Raw genomic sequence first — 9766 nt, 5'->3', positions numbered from 1 at the left:
AGGGCTAAAGTTAGGCTCCGAAAGAGGTGACCCGACTCCCAAAAAATCTCGGCGACCTTTGGCTACACCCAGCCCCGAATCCGCAAATCAGAGTTGGGGCCAAAAGCAGCTGCAGGGCAGCTCTGCTTCCCCCCTCTCCCCCAAGCCCGTCTTGGCCAAAATCCCCCCTTGGGCGAAGAGCACAGCCCCCGCGTGACGGGGGGGCTTTGAAGAGCGCAACCCCTGTTGCTTTGCCGGGGGCTGCCCAAGCTTCGGGGCGAGCCGCGAGCGGGAAAGTCGCGGTGTGAGCGGCAGCGCTAGGGCGGCTGGATCCTTCCCGGGACCAGGCCCTGGGGAGCGGCTCGTGCGTCACCTCCCAGGTGCGGGGAGCCCTGCCCAGGCCTCCCGCTCCCTGTCCAGCCCGGCGGAAGGGTTTGGGGTTTTGGGGGTTTTTTTTTTGTTGTTTTTTTTTGTTTTGTTTTCCTGGCAGCCAGCTGCAGAAGGATGGACGGACGTCAGCTGCTTTCCTGGCAAGGAGAGGGACACGGGACCGTTTCCCGCATGAGTCAGCCCCGCAGGGTGCGGCTGAGCACGGGGCAGCTCGGTGCAGCGGGCCGGCGCCCGCGCCATCGTCATCCCCCCGCTTGCCTGCCCGGCCGTCGTCCCCCCCCACACCCCCCTCCACCCCGGCGATGCCACGGGGGACCGCTGGGGACAGCGGGGACCCCCGAGGCGGAGGAGCGAACAGCCCCCGTCGGCCGGCGCGGGGCTGACGTCAGCGCGCCGCAGCCGTGCCGTGCCGAGCCGTGCGGAGCCGCGCCGGCGGAGGCCTGGCCGGGTTGCTGGGAGACGGCGGAGCGGAGCGGAGCGCGGCGCGGCGGCCCCGCCGGCGGGCCTGACCTCGGGGCCCGGGCTCCGCTCGGATGGCGGCGCCGCGGCCCGCCCGGTAGCATGGGGCAGGCGAGAGGCCTAGCGCCCTCGGACCGGCGCCGGTGACATGGTGAGGCGGCGGCGGCAGGAGCGGGGAGGCCGCGGGGCCGGGCTCGGCTCGGCGGCCGGCGGCGCCTGCCGGGCGGCTCCGCGCGGGGGCCCCCGACCGAACGCGCTGCCTCCGCAGGACCTCAAGGGCCAGTACTGGACGGACGATGACTCCGACGGGGACAACGAGTCCGAGGAGTTCCTCTATGGCGTGCAGGTAGGCCGGGCGGCGCCGGCGGCAGCGCGGGCAGGGTCGGGGCCCCCCCGGGTCACCGCTGACCACGCCGCGGCCGCTGCGCCCGCAGGGGACCTGCGCCGCCGACCTGTACCGCCACCCGCAGTTGGACGCCGACGTCGAGGCCGTGAAGGAGATCTACAGCGAGAGCTCCGTGTCCATCAGGTGGGTGCTCGCGGCTCGCCGCTCCGGGTGCCGGCACCGGCCGCAGCCCGGCCTCACCGCAGCCCCACCGCCCTCCCGTCCCGTCCCTTCCCCCTCCGCAGGGAGTACGGGACCATCGACGACGTGGACGTCGACCTCCACGTGAACGTCGGCTTCCTCGATGTGAGTGGGCACCGGGGCGGCGGGCGCGGGGCTCGCCGGGCCCCCCGGCACGGCCTGGCCCCGACGCCCCCTCTCCTGCCCCGGCGGCTGCCCCGGCCGACGCGCGGCTCTCCCCCCCTGGCAGGAGGAGGTGGCGACCGCCTGGAAGGTGCTGCGGACGGAGCCCGTGGTGCTGCGGCTGCGCTTCTCCCTCTCGCAGTACCTCGATGGCCCCGGTGAGCGGGGCCGGGGGGGTGCCGCGACGCTCCGCCGCCCCTGCTCCCCCTGCCCGGCGGGCTGGTCCCCTGCGGGGGGCCGTCCCGCCCCGGGATGGCAGCCCTGGCGCTCTCTCCGCAGAACCGTCCATCGAGGTTTTCCAGCCGTCCAACAAGGAGGGGTTCGGCCTGGGGCTGCAGCTGAAGAAGTAAGAGCTGACAGCAGGGACCGGGCCCCGGCCTGGCTCCCCGCTGGGTTTGGTCCCCGGCGCTGGGCGCGGGAGAGGAGCTGGTGCTGGGGAGCTCGGTGCCTGGCCTGGGTGCCCACGCTGCTTCTCCGCCCAGGATCCTGGGCATGTTCACATCGCAGCAATGGAAACACCTGAGCAACGACTTCCTGAAGACCCAGCAGGAGAAGCGGCACAGCTGGTTCAAGACGAGCGGCACCATCAAGAAGTTTCGAGCGGGCCTCAGCATCTTCTCCCCCATCCCCAAGTAAGGCCCCCGGTGCCGGCCCCGCTGCCGCTGGCCTCCCCTCGCCGCGTCCCCTCGAGGGGCAGCCCTGTATCCCGTCAGCCCGGGCCTGGCTTTAGTCAGGTGGGCTGGGAAGCTCATCCTGGTACCGTGCCTCAGTTTCCCTGTCTGCACCTCGGATGCTGCTGCTTAATGTCACTATCTGCAAGAGCCCGAGGAGGTCAAGGGAGCTCCCAGAAACCATCAAAAAAAAGTGAATCTGGTGCTGGCGTTAAGGGAAGGAGGAGCAGGGGGGAGGAACAACTAGCGTGGCTTAGGGGCAGCGTCTGGCTCCATCAGGCCTCTTGAGGAGGGGCAGGGAGGTCAGCGTGGCTCTGGGCCCGCAGGTCGCCCAGCTTCCCAGTCATCCAGGACTCGGTGCTGAAGGGCAAGCTGGGCATGCCCGAGGTGCGCGTCAACCGCCTGATGAACCGCTCCGTCTCCTGCACGGTGAAGAACCCCAAGGTGGAGGTTTTCGGCTACCCCCCGAGCACCCAGGCAGGTGTCGCCCCCTTCAACATCCTGGTGGGTGCCTCCCCGACTCGGGGCTTGCTTTTTCTCTCCCCTGTCCCTTCCCGTTCCCCCTGCGCGCGGCGGGTGTCCGTAGGGCTGCCCTGGAGTGTCCGGGTCTGGCAACGTGCCCTGGATGTGGCTGCGTCCCTGGGAGCGTGTCAGCATGCCCATGGCATTTCCAGGGCACCCGCCCGCGGTGGAGACACCTCGCCGCGCTGGGGGTGTTCAGGGCCCCGGAGCCGGCAGTGCCCCGGGCACCGTGCGGAGGCGGGGGTTGCGTGGGAGAAAGGGGATAACGCAGCTGGCTCTGCTCCGGCTCCGTCCGCAGGTTGGCGGCCACTGCAAGAACGTCCCCACGCTGGAGTACGGCTTCCTCGTCCAGGTGAGCGCCCGTGCGACCGCCCTGCGTCCCACTGCCCGGAGCATCCTCCGTGCCGCTCTGCGTCCCGCCGCCCGAGCATCCAGCCCAGCCTGGGCTCGGCGGTGTCCCTGGCTTGAGCGCAAAGCCCTGCCTGAGGTTTTCCTCGGGGTGCGGTGAGCAGGGCTGTCTCCTGCCTTGCATCCACTTCCGATCCCGTGCAGTCCCAACAAGCACCACCTGGGTGCAAGGCCGCTTCCTCGACGAGGAGGGGGCAGAGCCTGCCCGAGCGGTGCCCCAAGCACCCGGGCCATCAGGGTGATCCCCGTCTGCGCAGGGGCCCTCGCTCCCGGCGTCGCTGCCGCGGCGGGGCCTGACTCCCGGCGGCCTCCCCCGCAGATCATGAAGTACGCGGAGCAGCGGATCCCGACGCTCAACGAGTACTGCGTGGTGTGTGACGAGCAGCACGTCTTCCAGAACGGCTCCATGCTCAAGGTGCCAAGGCTGGGGCTACCGGGTGCCACCACAGCCCCCGCGGGACCCCCGTGCCGCAGGGCACGAGGGGGCACCGTCCCCCATAGGAGCTGGGGAGCTCTATCCAACCTGGCCTGTCTCCTCCGCAGCCAGCTGTGTGCACCCGGGAGCTGTGTGTCTTCTCCTTCTACACCCTCGGCGTGATGTCTGGCGCGGCGGAGGAGGTGGCCACGGGCGCTGAGGTACTGGCACGCGCGAGCTTCGGGGCACGGTGGGGCGGGTGACAAGGGCACTGAGGGTGGCAGCTTCAGGATGGCCGGCCCCTGTTGTCCTCGAGGTCCTGCTCTGGCTGCTTCACTGTGGGTCAGAGCGGGACCAGACGCAGCTCCAGGGTGAGGGTAAAGGTCCAAGGGGGTCGTGAGCAGAAGTGGGGGCTGCCGCAGCCGTAGGGCAATTTGGGGCACCCCCGCCCCCGACTCCTCCTTCCCTCCACCTGTGCTCTCTGCCCAGGTGGTGGACCTGCTCGTGGCCATGTGCCGTGCTGCCCTGGAGTCCCCCCGCAAGAGCATCATCTTTGAGCCTTACCCCTCCGTGGTGGACCCCAACGACCCCAAAACACTTGCCTTCAATCCCAAGGTAAGTGCCGTCGGCCTGGGGGGGCATTGCAAGTGGTCGGTGCTCCAGGGCCGTATGGTGCCGGGGACGGCGGGCTGGGGACGAGCCCAGAGCACGCCTCCGACGGCCGCCCCTCTCCCGCCCCATGTGCAGAAGAAAAACTATGAACGGCTGCAGAAGGCCCTGGACAGCGTGATGTCCATCCGGGAAATGACCCAGGTACACTGGCCCCTGCTCAGCCTGCCTGTCCCAGCCCTGTGCTCCTGGAGCCAAAGCCAGGAGGTCCTGTGACCGCCTTGGCCCCACGGTGCTGTGTGAGGCTACCTCGGATGGCACCGGTGCAGGATCCTTCTCCTCGGGCTTGTCCCGGGCATGGCACTGTGGTGCTGGTGTCCATCCATCCGGGATTGCGTGGGGGGCCTGGAAAATGGGGGACCCACCTGCAGCTCCTCTCACCTCTGCTGTGTCTCTGCCAGGGGTCGTATCTGGAGATCAAGAAGCAGATGGACAAGCTGGACCCCCTGGCGCATCCCCTCCTGCAATGGTAAAGCTGAGGGCTGGGGGGACAGGGCAGGAGGGGGCACAGGGGGCAGCCACCTGGAGGCCTGCGGCGTGGGACTGGGTGCCAGGCACCCCGGGACAAGCTCCTTGACCCATCACGGCTGCCTGGGGCTGTTCCCCAGCGCCAGGGAAAAGCTGCTTTCTCCTGGGGGGGGCTTTGCAGTCCCCTGGCTGGTTCCGGGGCAGCGTGTGCAAGGCTGGCATGGCCCACGGCTGAGCCAGATGCCCAGGGCCTGGCGTGGCTCACGTGGGACCCCGGCTGCCCTGTCCGACCACCCTTCTCCTCTTTCCAAGGATAATCTCCAGCAACAGATCCCACATCGTCAAGCTACCTCTCAGCAGGGTAAGTGGCCCAGCTCTCCAGCTCAGCCCCATGGCACGTGGGCCCTGGGGACCGCTTGCCGTGGGGAGAACGGGGCCGTGCAAGCAGGATACAAGGTATGGGATATGGCACGCGGGATACGGCACGCGGGGTGCAGGATGTGGGATGGGGGCTGCCAGGGGCTGGAGACGGCGACGGGAGAGCTGTCGCTGCCCTCCCAGCACGGCCGAGCCCTCTCGACAAGCTGCCGGGGCCGGGCTGCCGTGCCTGATCTGTGTCCGTCTCTCTTCTCTCCCCGCCGGCGCTGGGTTTGCTCTTCCCTTTCCCCGGGTAGCAGCTGAAGTTTATGCACACCTCACACCAGTTCCTCCTGCTGAGCAGCCCCCCGGCCAAGGAGGCCCGTTTCCGCACCGCCAAGAAGCTCTACGGCAGCACCTTCGCTTTCCAGTGAGTTGCCCAGGGGGCCGGCACGGGGCGGCGGGCTCTGTGGGGGCAACCCCAGCGCCCGCGGGTGCCGGAGGGCCCTGCCGTGCCGCGGGGAGGTGGGTGGGTGCCGCGGGGCAGGGGCTGACGCGGCCTTGGCTCTTTCAGCGGCTCTCACATTGAGAACTGGCACTCCATCCTCCGCAACGGGCTGGTGAACGCGTCCTACACCAAGCTGCAGGTAACGCTCCCCCGGCCGCCGGCCCGGCCAAAGCCGCGAAGGGCTGAACGGCCTGGCAGGTGGGGGACGGCAGGTAGGGAGGGACGGCAGGGCACTGGGAGAGGTACCAGCCCTGCTGCGCGGGGCCCGCTGCCCGCCGGAGCTGGGCGTTTCTCTGCCGTGGTGGCCCCAGGGCCGGGCTGCCAGGGTGGCCTTGGCACGGCTGCCCATCTCGCTCCCCCGTGTCGCTCACCCTGCTGTTTTCCTGCAAGCTGCATGGAGCAGCCTACGGCAAGGGCATTTATCTGAGCCCCATCTCCAGTATTTCCTTTGGATACTCAGGTAAGAGGGCGCGTGCACCGCTCCGTGCCGCCTGCGCTCCCATCCCGCTCCCTGCACGGCCCCGGGGCCCGGCTCCGCACGGGGCGGAGGGTGGCGAGGCCACCTGGCCGTGTCCGAAGCATCCTTCCTGCGTGGACCAGCCCCCCTGGATCTGGCCTTTTCAGTGCACCGCTCTGGTCACTGGGGAAAAACCCCAGCATTTCTAGGGAAGAAATGACTCTCGGGTGTTTCGGTGGAGTTTTCCCCAGGGAGACGACTCGTCTCTCCGAGCAGCTCTGCCAGGCTCTGGCTGGCCAGAGAGCGCGGCTCGGCGCGGGTGCTCCCGCTGGCTCAGACCCTGCGCTTGCCGATGGGCATCTCACTGCGACCTTGGTTTGCCAGCGCCGAAAAATGGGGGTGCTCCCGCCTTGCGGGACCTCGGGGCCGGGCGCTGCCCTCCCAGGGCCCGACCTGAGCTCGGGGGAGGTCAGGGAGGTGCTGCGCTCGCGTGTCGCGGGGGGCCCGCGGCACGGCGGAGCCGTCCCCGGCGAGCCGGGGACACGGGTCTCCTCTCGCCGACGTCCCTGGGATCCTGCCGGGATCCCGCCGGCTCGCCCGGTGGCCGCAGCAGTCCCCGCGCTGGGGAGCCCCCGCGTCCCCGACCGGGGCCGGGGAGTGACAGCGGTGGTGTCGCTTGTCCCGCAGGGATGGGGAAAGGCCAGCACCGGATGCCTTCGAAGGACGAGCTGGTGCAGAGATACAACCGGATGAACACCATTCCCCAGGTGACGGGCCGGTGGCGGCTGCGCGGGGGGAGCCGGCCGCGAGGGACGGGGCTGAGCTGTCCTGGCCTCAGTTTGCCCTTGTAGCCGGGGGACAACGGCAGTCCTGTGCCTTTGGGCAAGTGCCTGGAGGAGCTGCAGCCCCTCCATGAGTAGCAAGGGGTGGTGCTGCCCCGGGGGGCTGCGGCGCAGGAGCGAAGCTCTGCAGCGGTCGCTGGGATCCTGGGGATGCAGCACCGGGGCTGTGCGGGCTCCCGCCCGGTCCCAAATTCGGGGAGGAGGCGGCGGGGGCCGGAAGGTGCTGAGCACGCGTGCGGTTAACGCCAGGGACTCTCGCTCTCTCCCCGCAGACCCGATCCATCCAGTCTCGCTTCCTCCAGAGCCGCAACCTGAACTGCATCGCGCTTTGTGAAGGTGCGGGGCGCCCGGGCGAGGGGCCGGGGCGGGTGGGCAGCGCCCTGGTGCCGGCCCGCTCGGGTGGGCGGCGCGGTCACCCCGGCCTGGCTGGGCTGTGCCGTGAAGGGGGCCGCCCTCGGGCCTGCTGCCGTCGTGGCCGTGTCCCCTGCTCCCTCCCGCTTCCTGCCGTGCTGGTGGGAACCCCCTGTTCCTCCTGGACCTTCAGCGCTGGGGGTCGTGGAGGGGCTGGCTGTGATGGGAGCAGCAGGTCTTCATGCAGAGAGGCCTTAGCACCTACCTGGGGGGGGGGGGGAGAGGAACCCAACCCCAGCTTGATTCACCCCACGCGATGTCCTGGGAGGGGTGGGCAGAGCCCGGGCTGTCGCCGTGCACCCCGGCACCCTTCCGAGAGCCTCTTGCCTTGGCAGTGATCACCTCCAAGGACCTGCAGAAGCACGGCAACATCTGGGTCTGCCCTGTCTCGGATCACGTCTGCACCCGCTTCTTCTTTGTGTGAGTACGGCCAGAGCCGGGGGGGGGCCCGGGCTGCCCGCCGCGGTGTCCGCGGGACGCTGCCCCGCCTGACCCGCTCTCCCCTCGCAGGTACGAAGATGGCCAAGTGGGAGATGCCAATATCAATACTCAGGACCCCAAAATCCAGAAGGAGATCATGCGTGTGATTGGGACTCAGGTGTACACAAACTGAGGGGCTGGGACCACCACGGTCCTCTCGCCCGGGCCAGAAGGCGTCCGAGGCCGTCGAGTGGAGCAGCGAAGGCTCTGGAGGAGGCCGGGGAAGGGGGCAGTGGGTCTCGGGCCTCCCGGGATCCGGGCAGCGGAGACGCGAGAGCCTGGCCCCGGCGGGCTCCATCCTGTATATAGGTGTAAAGCAGAGAACGTGCACGAGGCGGATTTAGTGGTCCCTTCTCCCCCGTCCCTCCGATGTCCCTAATTCCATCCCAGAGCAGTGGAGGACCTGTGGGCACGGCCTGGCTTGCGTGCCCGCTGCCTCGGGGCGGAGGGGGGTCCCTCCTCACATTTACAGTGATGACGTTTTTACTAACGACGAGAAACCGAAGCAAAAAAAAAAAAAAAAAAAAGGAAAAAATGGAAAAAGATGCAAAAAAGAGAGAAAAGAAATCTGTTTTAGCCTATTAAAATTCTTTAAAAAACATCCTGGGCTGGGTGTGCCGCTCTCTGCCAGCCTGGCTGGCGACGGGGCAGCCGCCCCACGCCGTGGCGACGGGGCCGGGGTGCTTCTGCCCGGTGAAGGGACACGGTCCGAGAGCGACGCCGGCGCTCCAAACCCCGTCCCTCTGCGCACCCGCTTCCCGAGGCCCCGTCCTGGAGCCGGGTGTCTCCGAGCATCTCGGCCCCAGCGCCCCGGGGTGCCAGAAATCTCTGCGCCGTCACGGAGAAGGGACGGGGCCACTGCAAGGTGTCACGCCAAAAGGAAGGGGGGGGGGGGGTGTCTCGCCGCGGAGAAGGCCTGGTGCCACAGGGATGGGCTGGCTCCATGGAGAGGCTCTAGTGCCGTGCGGAAGGCCCCGCAGCACAGGGTGGCGAGCGTGCCGTGGGGAAGGGCCCGCACCGCGGAGCGGAGATCGCGGCACGGGGGAAAGGGCCACGTCACGGAGCGGGGAATCGCGTGGTGGAGCGGGGAACGTGGACGGGGAAAGGACGGAGTCGCGGAGAAGGGGCGGTACCGCGGGGAAGGGACCCCGCTCCGGCGCAGGGATCACAGCAAGGAGAAGGGCTGAGGCCCCACGGAAGGCATCGCGCCACGGCAGAGGGACGGGGCTCGGGGAAGGGACCCAGGGATGCCGCAGGGAGCGTCCCGGCGCGCCGAGCCGAGAAAGAGACTCACGGGCGAAACGAGAAGGAAAATTCCCACCGGACTGTGCTTTATTTCAGCCTAAGCAGATACCAGGAACTACAACGATACAGAGGCAGCGCCCGTGCGCCCGGCTTCCTACCGCGAGGAAACCAAAAAGAAGGAGCAGCTGAAATGATCCGGGGCCGGCGCGGGTGCCGGAGAGGCTCCCGGCGCAGCAGCCGTCACGGCAGAGGTAGCTTTACACGGAGACCTCTCCGGGGTTGATCCCGGTCGGTCCGTCAAGGTAGCGAGAGACTACGGCAGCGAAAGATTAGCCCTTGGAGACGGCAGCTCCTGCTGGCTTCGCGCTCGGCGGCACGGGAGGAGCGGCGGCTGCCCGGCCCGAGCCCGACCTGACCGGCACGCGGGCGTCCGCACGGGAGGGGGGGGAGGAATAATAACTCAAAAAAAAGAAAAAAAAATGCTGAGCCTGGGGGCAAAAAGGAAAAAGAAAAGGGGGGCAGAAAGAGAAAAAAAGGAGGGCAAAAAGAGAAAAAAGGGGAGCAAAAAGAAAAAAGGGGGCAAAAAGAAAGCGGTGCCGCGGCCTTCAGCTCCTTTCCCGGAAGAAACACGCGTGCGTCCATGCAAAAAGGAAAAAACAACAACACCCCAACCCCAACGAGCGGCTCCCCGGGGGCGCGGGGGCAGCGACGAGGAGCCCCCGCCAAAAGCGGGGGGA

At 68.4% G+C, this 9766-nt stretch overlaps 1 protein-coding gene across 6 annotated transcripts; it reads left to right on the top strand.

Annotated features, from left to right (window-relative positions):
- The first annotated feature begins 437 nt into the window (after window positions 1–437).
- Window positions 438–8350, top strand: PARP6 (poly(ADP-ribose) polymerase family member 6). Of its 6 annotated transcripts, none has more exons than XM_062583698.1 (22): window positions 462–979; window positions 1097–1174; window positions 1263–1357; window positions 1459–1519; window positions 1644–1734; window positions 1856–1922; window positions 2059–2208; window positions 2574–2724; window positions 3068–3121; window positions 3497–3592; window positions 3721–3813; window positions 4082–4207; window positions 4340–4405; window positions 4663–4730; window positions 5042–5090; window positions 5407–5516; window positions 5661–5733; window positions 5985–6054; window positions 6739–6818; window positions 7166–7229; window positions 7640–7724; window positions 7815–8350. In XM_062583698.1, the coding sequence occupies exons 1-22, from the start codon at window positions 977–979 to the stop codon at window positions 7915–7917; spliced, it is 1833 nt and encodes a 610-aa protein (XP_062439682.1). In that variant the 5' UTR covers window positions 462–976; the 3' UTR covers window positions 7918–8350. The 6 variants fall into 6 exon arrangements, 4 of the variants coding, with proteins under 4 accessions (XP_062439682.1, XP_062439681.1, XP_062439680.1 ...); XM_062583697.1 differs by having other exon boundaries at window positions 5404–5516; XM_062583696.1 differs by having other exon boundaries at window positions 2574–2751.
- Window positions 8351–9766: the final 1416 nt, after the last annotated feature.

This window comes from Rhea pennata, chromosome 10, assembly GCF_028389875.1.
Source record: "Rhea pennata isolate bPtePen1 chromosome 10, bPtePen1.pri, whole genome shotgun sequence".
NCBI lineage: Eukaryota > Metazoa > Chordata > Aves > Rheiformes > Rheidae > Rhea > Rhea pennata.
Note: the sequence above shows the minus strand (reverse complement) of the source record. Positions and strands in the feature narration are given on the sequence as shown.

Bases quoted from the DNA above. Each gene is read 5' to 3' on its own strand.
- PARP6 (XM_062583695.1), top strand. The intron at 4,406-4,662 runs GTACACTGGCCC...TGTCTCTGCCAG, and splicing joins CCATCCGGGAAATGACCCAG to GGGTCGTATCTGGAGATCAA. The intron at 5,734-5,984 runs GTAACGCTCCCC...TTTTCCTGCAAG, and splicing joins CGTCCTACACCAAGCTGCAG to CTGCATGGAGCAGCCTACGG.